This window comes from Camponotus vicinus, unplaced genomic scaffold, assembly GCF_025532165.1.
Source record: "Camponotus vicinus isolate PSW18456_S1 unplaced genomic scaffold, iyCamVici1.0 SCAF_3, whole genome shotgun sequence".
Taxonomy (NCBI): Eukaryota; Metazoa; Arthropoda; class Insecta; order Hymenoptera; family Formicidae; genus Camponotus; species Camponotus vicinus.
Genome location: NW_028141967.1, coordinates 19,183,676 through 19,198,768, shown reverse-complemented (window position 1 = coordinate 19,198,768; position 15,093 = coordinate 19,183,676). Strand labels below are relative to the sequence as shown.

Here is a 15,093-nt window from a genome sequence, read left to right as displayed (position 1 = left end):
ACAGATCGCTCGCTCTTCCGGGGACTTATTGTCAGCCTAGTTTAGGGCAGGTCCGCCGCGCGAAGGGCGTGTATGTACCCTTAAGGGCATCATCCCCCTCCGCCCCCTGCTCTTTCCTGTGCCCCCCATGTAGGGATGCTCGTAACGATGCCCGTTCCTCGACAATGACAGCCTAAAAGAGCCAAGTAGCTCTCGCGCATGGCCCTAGTCGAAAACATTATCATGTACGTTAATACCTGCATTCGTCCCTGCATTCTTGCGTTCTTGCATAATAAATTTTTGTTTTTTTTTCGATATGTATTACGAGCGTAGAGTCAAACGTTATGTTGTGAAACTGAAACGCAAGCAATTTCTATATCAGATTTCTATATCATTTTAATAGACAATGATTACTTCTACTTGACTAAATATTTTCTGTCATGTATAGAATCTTTACGAACATCTACAATTATATTTATAAGAGCAATATTACAATTATATTTATTAGAGCAAAATATATATAAAATTCAATGTTGTTATCAGAATTATACAATGTAACATTATATTGTTTAAATATCATAAAAGAAGCGCGTTGTTTATCAAGATCAAATAGACAAAGAGATTGTAGATTCATGCATTTCGTATATATTTATGGTGTGTAATAAAATAATTGCGAGAATGGCAAGAATTTCGAAAATAGCCATCAGGATCGAACGTAACAGGTTTATCGCGATCGCGACAAGATGGCAAACGCTACGGTGTGCGAAATCATAAGCATCGCGGCGAGATTCATGGAAGGCAGGATGGAGAAACGCTTCGTCGTCGGAGTATCGCGAATCGATCGGACTCAGAGTTACGCTCGCAAATAAACGCCTCCGGAGGGTCGAAGGAAGCGTCATCGTCATCGGTACATCACGATGTTACTAGGCAAAAGACGGCTTGTGAGCAGCCCGGTTCGTCTATTGGATGGATCCTCATCGAGCCCACCCATAGATATAAAGTAGGCAAAGTAGCAAGCGTGTCTAACGTTCATCGAGTCGACAGATGAAGCGAGTCTCGCTCTTTGAAAAATAAGAAGAGGATAGATATTCATCTTGTAACAAGTCGTCGATTTGAGATTTACATGTCACGAGCCCGAGCGATTTGTCGCGCGCAGGTCGGTCCGACAAGCACACAAAAACCAGAGAAAATCGACGCAGAAAAGCTGCGATAGACTCGTCCGATTCGGAGACGTGAAAGAGCGTTGATTGCTTTGTGAATAGTCAGATTGATGGCAACATATTCACGATTGTTAATCTGCACGCGCGAATTAACGCATGGGAGCGAATTTCTGGCAACGATAGTGAAATTTCTTGTTTCTAAAAGGTACAAATAAATTACTTATATTTAATCTTGGAAAGATTAGAAAATTATTCTCTGCTTATGTATTTTATTCTGAAAGATTATAATATGAATTTTGACAATTACAGCGATACATATGCGCTTTTATTAATAGAAATTTTTATGCAAATTTCTTTAAAATGCTTTTGATAAATTGGATTTCTTTTAACACAAATAAGCATACATATATTTACCAAATCACAGTGGTTCTTAATTGAAAAATTTCAAAAGATAAATGTCTGTTAAATGTAATTATTTATATCGCAAGCGGAAAATGACATTTTATCTGCGTGGAGTTTACATTTAACATATTTTATATCGAGTACACCTAGCTTTATATCGTATCTCAAGATTGAATTCGTAAACGGGAAGACTGCTTTTATCGATCCTATGTTACTAACCGATAAAATTTTGCAGTATCTGTGACGAAGGCGACATTCAATTTGTCACCACCCTAGCTGTTCTTCCATCAGACGTTCTTAGGTTATATCGAATCATTTCCGGACGATGAAACACAACCCCTCCATTCTCCCTCGCTTTTTTCTAGCGGTAAGGAACTCAAACTAAGGCTCGCCCTTTCAATAACCAATATTCTCTACTATCTATTATTCAATATTGAAGCAAAAAGTAAACTCGAAATAAACTCGAAATTACATAAAATATCAAGATTGTAATTATGTGTATTTATGTTAAAAATAAGATTAATTAATTTAATAGAAACATAAAAACATTTACAAAAAAATTTGCTTGAAAATCTTTATTGTCAAACGATACATATGTATGATATTAATGACACAATCAGTGTGTTAAAATAAAAATTATATCAATCTTTTCAGAATAAATTAAGATAATAATTTATCCAACATTTTAAATTTTAAATTATAGATAAGAGGAAAAATTATCACGTCGTTAATGCTAGCAAACATGTTAAATTACAAAGTCAAAAGATTATCGTCGTGGCATTTTACGCAATGATACTTGGTCAGAGTTTAATGTACACTAGTCTGCGCAGCATGTATTTTAAAAGAAAAGAGACTAGGAAATATACGACAGGGGCTACTTGTACACAATTCACGTAAAGCGTCATTTCGTCGAGTTTGCGTAAATCTTTTGTACGAGAGCGCATTGATCGGATAATCACACCGATGTATTGTCTCCCGATTCGATTCACAGTCGTGCCGCAATCATCTTCGTTCTACGAGGGTCGCGTGCCTAATAAGTGATGCTTTGGAACTCCGTCACCTTCGCGAAGGTTAACAAAGCCGAGTCGTTTGTTCGATTGGTCGCGGCCACTCAGCCGTATTGTTCGGCCGTTCAAGGACCGCTGGTCATCTGCAGGTATTTACCTCGACAGCCAGAAAACCTAGGATCATTTGCGATTCTCATTTTCTAGTAAATTTGTACAGACGGAGAGCTTCTCTTCTTTACGACCGGCTTTTAACCATTTCGTTGAATACAGTGTGAATCGCGTGTTCACGATACGCGATAACAATTAAAATCGTAAATTACAAAGCGATACAAATTTATCTTTGGAATTATTAAATTAGTTTCTAATAATTCCTTTCGAAGATGAAAAAGGGAAAATACATACGATTTAATTATAAATAAAAAAAATTAAAAACCTTTGTATTATAATGTTTAATACACAAATACATTCTTGTTGCTGTCATTATCGCAAAATAAATTATACTTGAAAAAAGGTACAGCACAATAGACTACAAATATAATTTCCGACTCTGTAAAAATTAAAAATACAAAGAAAATGATATATTTTACTCAAATGAATCACATAAACCGATCCGCCTCTCTCTCTTCCCACGATGTTTTCGTTTGCTCAATGTTTTGTACAAGGAAACGCAGAAGGGGCGGAAAGCTCGCGTACGCGTTTCGCGAGAGCGTGAAAATTTCGGTGCTTTATCGTATCTCCGGCGCAAGCAAGCGAGCAAGCAAGGCAGCGGCGCGAGAAGAGAGGGAGCAAAAATCCCCCGCGATATAAATCGATTCGCGGGACGAACGTCAAAGGGCCGCTCGACCAATCAGCTGGCAGATGAGGCGGTGCTCGAACAGAAACGTGCCGCTCCAAGAGAACAGAACCATACCGCGCCGAGAGAGAAGCCGAGAGTGCGACAGGGAAAGTAGAATTGCCGTGTTCGTGGAAGGGGTACAAAAGCAGCGGGCATGGGCGAACGATGGGCGGCCGTCCTGGGTACGGTACGTGATGGGCTGCAACGAGTGGGGGAGAGCAACACACACGCACCGTGACACGGTACATCGCGAATTGCGAAGAATGGGGAAGCCTGCCCATGCACCGCGCTGCGCCTTCCTCGTCTTCGTGACCTGTCCCGAACTCTCGTCAATTACGACTAAATACACGTATCGCGGTTTAATATGAAAGACATGGCGACGACGGGATGGACCGATGATAGCGGCGAAAACTTATTCTCGGACTTATTCATCGAAGGTGTTCAGTTAACGCTTTTATTAGATGCATCGCGACTGTCTCGGATTAATGTTGACTCAATTTAATGTATTGTGGAGATGAAAGAATTGTGCCTGCATTATATGTAAATACTTCAAAAACAAATAAACCTCAGGTAGCGTTATATTTATATAGGACCTATCTATTTTCCCCATTGTATCTGCATTTAACATCACATTTGATATTAAATGTCCTTGTTTGAATGTTACTTATCTCATATTAGAGTCCCATTCAACAAAATATAAGACTCATTCAACTAAGTATACACTGCGTGAAAATTTTTCAGATTTACTTTGAAATTTTCAAAAGAGACATCGAAAAACTGAGACCTGCTTTTTTTGAATATCTAAACTATTTAATGCAATAAAATTATACAAAACAATTTTTAACTGAAGATTAATGATGAATATTAGTTCTCTTTTTCATTGATTATCGTGCTTATAAAATATTCACACATCATTCGCAGAAAATTATCATCTAATATTTTAAGAAGCTAAAATTTTATTCACTTTACACAAATAAAAATGAACAAGATGTTTATTTTATTTATCAATCTTTCTGTGTGGCCAAGAGAAAATAGATATATCCTATTATAGAATTAGGAAATGATGTGAAACGCGATTGAGTTAGATCGGGCGGTAGATAATTTTCATCAATATTGAATATATTTTTTTTAGAGATAACTGATCTATTCTGTCAACGCAAAGTGTGGGAAATATTGAAGTTGCCAGTGCGTAAAATTAAACACGCATTTAAAAATGCACATCTCGTAATAAATTTTCATCGACTTATCTGACATTTGCTAAACAGATACATCGAAACATCGTATAATATCTGCGCAAGCGACTCTGATAGAATTAGTTTGAAAAGTGGGTAGACTCGCCTCCCGATTTCAATAACGTATGACCTCTTGACATTCTGACAAATGTCACGAATTTTTACGAGAAAAGCCAAGTCGCACGTGCGTTTTAAAAAATTCTTGACTGCGTTGAGCCCTTGTTAATTGCATATTGCACATACAATCACACACATACAATTTTGCAAGTTAATACGATCATAATTTAATATTTTAATACTATTTTCGTACTTTTTCTGAAAATATAAATAATTTTATAAGCGAGAGCACAAAAATAAATGCAAAGTTACTAAAATTATGTTGTCAAAATTGTGAAAGTATTTTAAATGCATATGATATAAATAAAGGAAGACAGAGATAATATTAAATATATCATTTATGTAATATTAAATTTAACTTAAAAATAATAATAATCACATATCTATTTAAAAATATATATATATGTTGTTTCGGATATTGCAAATCACATAACATGCACACGCATACAATTTCAATAAAAATTTCAAACTTGTCATCTTGTTTCGATATAAAAGACGGGCTATTTTTTACTGCCCCGAAAGTGCGCCCCAATGAACACGATGCGTGAAAAAAAGGAATTATCAATCAAAAACCGGTCTCTCTTCGTAAAAAATGTCTTAATGTAATCCGTGTTCGCGTGTGGCCCAAGAATGACGAAACTGATGCGGCTAGATGCGAATAGAAGCAATCAAGCGAGACGAGAAAAGGAAAGGAGAGGAGGACAGGGAGAGAGAAGCGTAAATTTTTCGAAAAAAATCCTCATTGATGGATAGTTTATCGCGTCCCTGTTCTACCAATTATTCCTTCCCTAAATCCTTCTCTGCCTCTCGTTTCTCTCGCTTCGGTCACACACATATATACATACACTCACACCATCTCTCCTCTTTTACTGCACGAGGGTGCCCCCTCCAAGCCTTCCTGGACAACAGAGCCTACCTAAATATCGGGGGATCATGCTAAACGGCGGCAGATCAAAGGGACCGACAGAATCCGGTGGCGAGCTATCATAATAATTAGGCTCGCTCGCGCCTCTTTGTATCGGGATAGAAAAGCCGACGTGGAAGGCCGAGAAGAAGAAGCGAAGACGCAGAAGAAGAGGAAGAAAAAGGGCTGCGGACGGTCCGGTTGGTCGAACTGGCCGGGAAGAACGGTCGGCACCGCTCTTGCCCGCTAAATTGAACCTAAGGGGACTCTAAAAAGATTTTACCGATTTCGGTGAATGAGAGATTGCTTGCGCTCCTCGCAATCAATGTACTCGAACACCGCCGAGTTTCACGCCGGGGTTAATTGATTCAATAAATATTTCTCGACAATTAATTTAATCCAAGTCCTAACCAAAGCGATGCTAATGCGCGTGTATATGTGTGTAATACGTCGTATATTAGATATTAAATACAGAGTGTCTGTGAAATAAATGAGTGATTTAGTATGTGATCCAAAATCGATTTTTCGTAGAGAAAATATCAATCGTTTTTGTGTCATGAATGATTAAAAAGATATTAGTATACTTGTTTGCGGAAAGTAAAGCCTTATTTTTTATATCTTTAAGTATAAAAAGATTATTTTTTCTTTTAGAAGAATTTCAATCTAGTTTCTACAATCATATGTATAGTTATTCAGATATTTACTGTTAAAAGTTTTGAAAAAATGAATATATTATTTTGCGCTGCATGTATTTATTTTTCGAAAATATCCTATAAACTGTGATTTCAGAATTAAACATTTTCAATCGATAAAATCCATTTCAAAAAGGATTCAGAATATTATCAATAAAATCTAAAAATAAAATAGTGCGATATATATAGGGCAAAGATGTTTGATTTTTCTCTCCCCTCTTTTAATATATGTCATATCAGTTTCAAATATGAAAAATTCTATTTATCTTCGGATGAAATTTATTTCTCAAATTTTCTTGTTTGCATCGATTTATCAAATAATTTTTACAAAAATACTATTAAAGAGTCATATCAATTCTACGCAATGCTAGTCTTTACTAACAATTGTTCCTCTGCACATGTCACATTTACGTAGTATTGTATATATTTTTCAGCTCTATGCTACTTGCAATGAAATAATGACTATTAATCCGCGACAATCTAGATAGGCAGGATGTCGGTAGGATTAGATTACACGTTATGCATGCAATCGCGCACAATTTACTATCGTCGTGTACGCTAAGCGCGGTAAATTGCTTAGCGCGATTTATTACAATTATCGGTGTTCATATTATAGACTCGCGAAATCCGCTTCTGTGAAATTCCGAAGGCATGAAAGCGACTCGTCGCTGGGTGAAAGTGAATTGTGTTTCTCGGTTGTTATATAAATTCATCGTATTTGCATCAGAAATCGATATATAATATCGATTTATATATGCAGACAAATAGCAGAAATAAACTGTCTATATACCTTTATGTTGGCGAATATAATATGACGAATAACAAATTTTCATTCAACTTTTCCTACGTTATTTCTTTTCTATCATAATAATGACAATTAATTCTTACTTCAACAATTACTAAATTTATTTAATGTTTCTTTGCTAATATATAATTGATTTATGTTAGCAATAATTCAATAACACTCGCTAATTTGCACAAAAAATATTAATTTACGCGAATGAGATCCAATAGAGCGTTATATTTCCTTAAATATAATATGCAATTAATATCTATTAAAATTGGAGTAAATTAAAAAATTAGCAACTTTATATTTTTTAGAACGCGTTTTCAGTTCTTATTGTCGGTGTAAGTTGAAAAACTTGAAAATATAAAACATGGCATATAAAGTAGATACAACGGCCCGTCGGATGCATCCGGTGCGATTTCATCGGTTAAAAACCGCGTAAAAAGAACTAAAATGACATACACTCTCCAGAATTCAACAGTCTTCCGTTATGCTCCCTTTAAGTTGAATTTGTTCAATGGAAACATATATAACACTTGTTTTTCATTCATCAATTCATATAAAAGATCGTCACGACAATAAGCAACAATTTGATGAATAGTTTTGATGGAAATTATGTATATGTATGTTTTATTTTTGTTCTCAAACTTTGATTATTTATAAAAATGTTACAGAAAATTAAAAAGGTTATTCTTGTTCACAACAATTAATTCAATAATACATTCATAATTTAAAATTTCATTAATTACTAGAACACATTTCTTCTTATAAATATTCTATTGATATTTTTTTTCTAAATAAAAGAGAAGTTACAATGTTACTTTAATATCATGTATAAAATAATTGGAGTTCCAGTATCTAAGAGATATATTTCGCAACGAAATCAATTAAAAGAGAGATAATTAAAAGAGAGATAATTGAAACAATTAAGAAAGAATACCGTGTAATTAATTTGCTTTTCACGTGTCTTATATTCGCGAAAGTCTTTAATTCGCAGAATTTAATATCTATGACGGAAGAACAATATCGAATAAGATGTCAGGATATTGACTGTTAGTTGTCGACGAAAAGATTGCCGCAATTACATCTAAATCGAGTCTCAAATCGGGCTGTAGATAATGATATGTAATAGTCGCAATACTCTTTTTATTATTATTACGGGCCAATCTTTCGTGATATCATCGATAGCCATGAATCCATACCCTCTAGACAAATTTGATTATAATTCGATTAACTATTTTCGATTCGCTGAAAGTATTGCTTGATTGAATTACTTTGATAAATGATTTCAAAATCTTTGAAAATCAATATATCACAACGACTGTAAGAAATTTCTCTATCATATATTTGTGACGGATAAAAAGCTAATACATTTTTATTTTTGATTAGATTTTGATAAGATTTTCGTGTTAATTCCCTCAATAACGTTTGAAATAAAAAAGATATTGAAAATATCCCTTCTTTCTCTTGATTGTTTTCTATATATCACATTTTATACTCTTTACGTTCAAATAATAGTAAATAATAAAAGAAAGACGTAAATATAATAATAATAATAGCGGAAGTGACAAACGCAAATTATAGAGACGTTGTGCATAATGCATAATGCATAATACTGCAGAAGACAAGTCGTCGGTTCCTCGGTGTGGAGCATATCGCGCCCCATCGAATATACTTTTGTCTCGAAAGTCGTTTATCTCGTATCTAGATGTTAGCGGCCGCGTTAGACTTTTCGTCCGATAATCCGTTCCCAAGCTCGCTCGCGGCGGAGGCCGAAATCCGTACTCTCCGGGTGGGACGAAATCACGGTGGGCCCTCGTTAGTCGCCCTCCGCGTCGTGGAGGGTCAGTCCTACGTCATTCGAGCGAGAGAACGCGTGCGATACGTGGCAGAGAAGGAGAGACGAGAGCGCGAGAGAGGAGTTACTCTCCGGGGGTAGAGTCGAGAGGTAGAGAGGAGAGAGAGAGAGACCAGGAACGATGAGGAAGGAAGGACGGTCGCACCGTTGCGCTGCGGGACGTTAAGTACGTCTCGTAAAAATTCCATCCCGTAGCGGCGTCATTTTGCCGTGCTCGCTACGTTAGGCATCATAGGCGGGGTTGGATCTGGCTCGGCCTCTGGGTCCGCCAAAGGGGCAAGTCTCTACAACGGAGGTGGTACCCGGTACCGTAGCAGCGGCTTCGAAATGTGCGGCTGAGTTGGAGCGATTCCACCGCCCTTCTACGCGTGCGCTGAACCGGTTGTGAGGAAAGCGCCTGCCCAACGCCGGCGCCGGGGGATCCCCGTCCACCGTACCATTTCGCGTCACCGGCTTCGACTGGCCTGAGAGAGGAGGCACCCCGGCTGCCTCCTTAGCTCCGAAACTCGTTAGAAACGCCGACGTATTGACGTTTCGCGCGCGTATCTCGCTCGCAGCGGGATCTATCTTGGCAACGCGCTCGGCACCAGGACGCGTCGCGCTGTGTGCTCGTGTTCAGTGAGGATAGCAAACGGGAAGAGGACTGACACCCTTCTATCGTCGAGCTTCTACTCCTACGAACAGGTTGTCGTGAAAATTGCCTCGAAGCTCGCTCGCGCTATGAAGTTCTCGTATGGTATTCTGGTGTTTAGTTCAGAAGGAACGACGGTGACAGTGCGCTAGAATGAAGAGGGAAGACGCGAGCCGATGTCTGACGGAATGACACTTGACGGGAATCACTGATCTCGAGGAAAATGTTTCGGCGAGAGATATGAGACGGATCCTCGGATGCTGATGATGAGACTCGTGTGCTGGATTAAGCGCAATGACGGAGAATACGAGTGCAGTATTGACGGATTGTCGATAGCAACGGTGTCGGTAGATTTCGTGCTCTCTTATCAAGATCCTCAGAGGTTCGGACATGTTAGATCAGTGAATGAGACTCGATACTGTGCGGCAATCTCGTGAACAGTTTTCCAAGACAAAAGTGCGCGTTGAAAGAATGCATGGTGTTTGAGGAGTTAAACCTGTCGCGACCTCGACTGACTGCCAAGAGCCAGACAGGCGAGTGTCTCGAGCGATTTCGCTTTATAAGTTAGCTCTCTCTGCTTCATCCGCGAGGCATGTGTACCACGGAGATGACGGAATCGTACACGATGTCGCCGTCGACGACGGTATCTTCCAGCGCAGCAACGCCCGGCTGCATGAGCGGCTCGCCGACGCACCGACGGACGTCGTGCAGAAGCTCGCCAGGTCGAGGAGACGTCCAAGACGACGAGGACGAGATCTCCGTGGGCTGTCCTAGCCCGCTGCCACTGGTGGTCGTGACGCCCAACACGGAGGACGAGCTGGCTTCCTCCAGGGAGGACTACGTCGACCGTCTGAGTCCCAGAAGAACCTACGTGCGAGATTCGATGACGGAGGACGAAGAGAGGGATTATTCTCGCAACGGAGAGTACAGGATGTCGAACGGACGAACCAGTAGCAGGACTCGCGAGAGCGGCGACTCGGTTACAACGCTCAGAGACGACGAAGAAGACGAAGAAGAAGAAGAAGAGGTAGACAGCAGGACTGGTAGCAACGGTGCGACAACCGCCGGAACGACTGATGATTATTTCAAGCCGCTGAAACGTCTGAAGATGGTACAAGTGCAGCACTCAGACGAGGAGGACGAGAGAGAACGAGAGTCCAACGATCGCGGGGTCAAGTCTTTCAGTATCCTCGACATCTTGTCGCATCGGCCAAAAGCGAAGATTGTCCGTCCCTGGGACACGGTGGACTCGGGCCTCAGCCATCAGCACCGTCATCATCTGCAGCAGCATCAACATCACCAACACCATCTGCACCACCATCATCACAGTAGTCATCCGGCTCACGCGGCCGGACCTCGGGACCTCTCGCTGATGGGTATGTCACTCGCGTCCATGTCCGGCTCCATTAGCGAGCCGCCTCTCAGCAGCTCCTCGTCGTCCGGAAGGAGCTCGGTGTCGGATTCCGGTAGCCCGGACCCGCTCGCCCATCATCACCATCATCATGCCGCGCTTCATCACGCGGCCATTCATCCCGGTCTGCATCATCCGGCGCTCCAGCAGCCACAACAGCAGCAGCATCAGCAGTTCAAGAGGAAAACGCCGCAGCAGCATGGCTCGCACACCGGCCAAAACGGCAAGAGAACCACAGGACAGGGCAGTCCCTTGGATGCGCTCTTCCAGATGACTAGCAAGACCTTCGATGCGGGCGAGCATAGTCAGGGTAAGTGCTCAAAAATTTTCAATATTCCTAATAAATTTACCACAGACTTGCTTGTGATTGAATTTACGCGTGTTTTGGAAATACAATTATTTTCTCGCTTATTCATAGAGATAATTTTGGGAGAAAGTTTACATAGATTGATTATCAACGCAGCTAATTATTAATGATTGATATATAGATATCTGAATATCTCATCAGAGAGTAAAGATCTTACTTATATAAGACCTATAATAGATCTTATTTAAATAAAATTCTCAATGAAAGTTCTGATATGATTTATAAATATTGTATTTTGTTCAATTATTAATACTTTTTTGTAAAATTAACTTCTTTAAACAGTCTATATAATTAAGTAGTTTAGTCAGAACATTATATTTTCTTTCGTATATATATAACATAATTTTATTATATATGAGATAAATAATTCTTAAAAAGGAATATTTTAGACTTCAATTTTATACATCTTTAGCAAAAATAATTGGTCAATTATTTATCGTTAATAATAAATGCGAAATTATTTGTAAATTATGTAACTATCGCACTAGTAATCAAAATAAGTTTCACACAAGAAATGTTTTATTTTGAATAAGAAATCGCGCGCATGATAAATGATACTTATTTATTTTATTCATTGATTTTATCTTTAAATAATTTCCGTGCATTAAAAAATATATATAATTTTTAATACACATATTTTAATATATTATATATTTGTATATATATTTATACATTGTGTAAATATTTTACTCTGAACATACGTGAGACTTAACGATTCCAGTAGCGACGGCAAGTTTATCCACCGAAAGCGGCGAACAGTTTTAAGAAATTCGAATAATCTCATTTTTCATATTTGTGTTCCTGTATGATACTTTAATTGCGACATGCGACTCATACGTTTACGGTAATTACTGAAACTCCAATCTCTTGCATAAAGGATTAACGTTGCGATATAATCAGCACCGCATTAAGAAGAAATGCATATCGTGCCTCACACTTTGAATATTCGACTATGCAATTTTAGATTGCTTAAAATTTTATCGTTATATCATGCTTACGTTTTAACAGATGAGATACGAGTACGTGCGCAGAAACGCGGTCGTTCGTAGAATCTATCGTTTGTAATTGGCGAGCTTAAATATCGGCGATGAATACGGGCTTTAATTTTGATTGATGTTCCGCTCGAGAGTCAGGAAGCGTTGCCCGCGCTCAATCCTTTCAAAGGCGGCGCTTTATTTTACTCTTTTACAGCCCCCTACGGCCCGACACATACGGAACGTTTCAAATTTCGTGGCGCGTTAGGTGTGGCAGGTGCCAAAAATACGAGTCAGCAAAATGTTAATCCGAGTTTGCTCGAATCCTTAGATCCTGCAACTCTGTCAGGTCTGTATATATGCAGCATCCTAAGTGACGGATTAATCGCGCGAATCACACATACTCGACGTAATACTAATCTTTCAACATTGATGAGCTATAATCAATGAATATTAATCAAATTTTATGTAAATGAAGGCAACAAAAAGTTGTAAAGAATACATGAATGCATGATCAAAACGAAAAAATATAGCAAAAACATGATGTTCAACATTAAATACATAATTTAACGTAATTAAATATAAATTATAGATAATAGCTACAATTTTGTACATGTGTATTAGATCGTAATATACGTGTATATATTATATTTTTGAATGACAATAAATTACTTTCGATATTACATTTAATATTCTATTTGACATTACTTTAGATTGAGGTAATTCATTAATCGCAACTCTTTGAGTAGTTTTCAAATAATTTATTCCTTCAATTAATTTCTAAAGTCTTGAATTTTAGCCTTTTTGAAATTTTTAGCATCGAGCTTGAATTACGATCACTTAAGTGCATAAATTACGCTTGTTTATGTAACATTATGACGCGTGAGCATAATTAATTATCGTTAATGCATAATGCATGTCGATTTGGCGTGCAGATTACAATATTATTCGCGGGTCAAAAAGCGCATTATTGGTCTGTGTACATTCCAATAATAGTGACAGGCATACAGATATACAGATATTTCTCTTCCACTGTTTTTTTCGAGTTTTCACATGACGGAAATGTCGGGCAATAAATGTCAGTCGAGATCACGGTTAAAGACTTGAATCCACGCGTTATGACGATCTTTAACTTTCTATTGATTCCTCGCTCGTGGATCACGCATCTGCGATGTCCTGAAGCGACATATGAGAGATTATTACGGGGAACAGCCGTCTCTTCCGTTCTGCTCGAGAATTCTGCGACGCGTGATACACCTTCATAACGTCAGTAATAATAACGGTTTACAAGCGCGATGTGACCGGAAATATTTTGTAATTGTGTATTCGCGATACTCTTCGCGTAGTGCATTCTCTAGACAAATAATATTGATAAGTTATTTGATTGAATAATTTGCAATGCAAAATATATATAAACAGTTACATACTTTTCTGTTTCTTAGCATATAATTCATTTATTATTTAATCAATCGATTACCGATCGTTACTTCAAGCATTTCCAACTGATATCGATATAAGAAATCTAAGGAAACATACAGTACAAGCTATTATTTTATATTAAATTTTTTTTTAATTTTTAATTCTTACAAATATTTTCCATTATAAAAACACTATGAAATCTTAATAAAATCTTAAGAGAAATTAATATCTGGATAAATAAGAACTATTTAAAAGAAATCGTTGTCTATTCTAGAAAAAAATATGAAGATAAAATTTTTTACAATGATAAAAATTTAGATTTATCATTAATATTGCTTTAATGATAAAAGTGATGTAAAGTGTCTCGAAAACATCTGTTTAGCTGTCATGAAGGAAATAAAAATGATTCAATAACAATTATTTATTCATACTACTAAAGAGATTTAAAAAACAAGATTTATCGGGAGAGCACAAGATACGAATGATTAAATTATGTAAATAAAATTGTGTATCTTATTAGAATCAATTTTATCCTTAACTCTTGTAATATGAAAATCGCAAAGTAGCAATTATCAGCCACATTGTAACTAAATAATCGTTCGAGAAACAAGCTGAAAGGCTTATCGGAGGATACGATATCGAGCTCGTGGAGATTATATTCAACGAATGGTTGCCTATTTCTAAATCAATTTTATTCTAATTCTAACGGTATGAGAATCACGCCAAATGGCAAATACTCGCTACCAAAAAATCACTCAAAAAGCGAGCCGCAGGGTCCGCCAGCGGGCCGAGCGTCGAGATTGCAACGATCGAATCCCGTAAATCGATGCGCCCTACCGCGATTCTCATTCGGGGCATCACAGGCATCGGATCAAGTTACGGAGTCGGGAGGAGAGAAAAAGGGGCGAGGGAGAGGGGGAGAAATAAGAATGCCGCGTAAGTATAGAGAGCATAATAATCAGAAGTAAATTGCGAATACGTGAGGCTACCGTATTGTAGGGAACCTGAGGGAATCCGCGACTATACGGGGTCTCCGTCGTTCCCGCCGCGAGGCCCCTCCCCTAGCGATCGGCAGCATTCATCGTTCCTTCCGTAGGGCACCTCCGTAGGGCTGTCCCCCTCCCTCCCCCCTTCCTCATGCGTGTGCGTCTGTGTGTAGGAAATATATGAATGCGAGCGTCTCTGACCTGCCGGTAATCTAATTTGAATCTCTCGAGGCCCCGGTCAGGTAATGGAACACGTATCGAATAATATTACGAGCGATTCGATTCGATATCATTTGTAATTCCGGGAGACCGCAACGTGTTGCAGGTCCACG

At 38.4% G+C, this 15,093-nt stretch overlaps 2 protein-coding genes and 1 long non-coding RNA gene across 4 annotated transcripts in view; 2 read left to right on the top strand and 1 right to left on the bottom strand.

Moving 5' to 3' along the window:
• LOC145969307 (cysteine-rich hydrophobic domain-containing protein 2) overlaps positions 1 to 15,093 on the bottom strand; it is a 166,546-nt gene that overhangs the window by 36,946 nt on the left and 114,507 nt on the right. The gene's annotated exons all lie outside the window — the stretch shown is intronic.
• The window catches only part of LOC145969309 (uncharacterized), a 94,283-nt gene that overhangs the window by 30,972 nt on the left and 48,218 nt on the right, over positions 1 to 15,093 (top strand). The window lies entirely within an intron of this gene.
• Positions 9,212 to 15,093, top strand: part of LOC145967987 (uncharacterized) — a 47,246-nt gene continuing 41,364 nt past the window's right edge. The window contains exon 1 of the mRNA XM_083093141.1: positions 9,212 to 11,325. Within this exon, the coding sequence (XP_082949267.1) occupies positions 10,197 to 11,325 (1,129 nt within the window). The 5' untranslated portion in view covers positions 9,212 to 10,196. The remainder of the gene's footprint in view (positions 11,326 to 15,093) is intronic.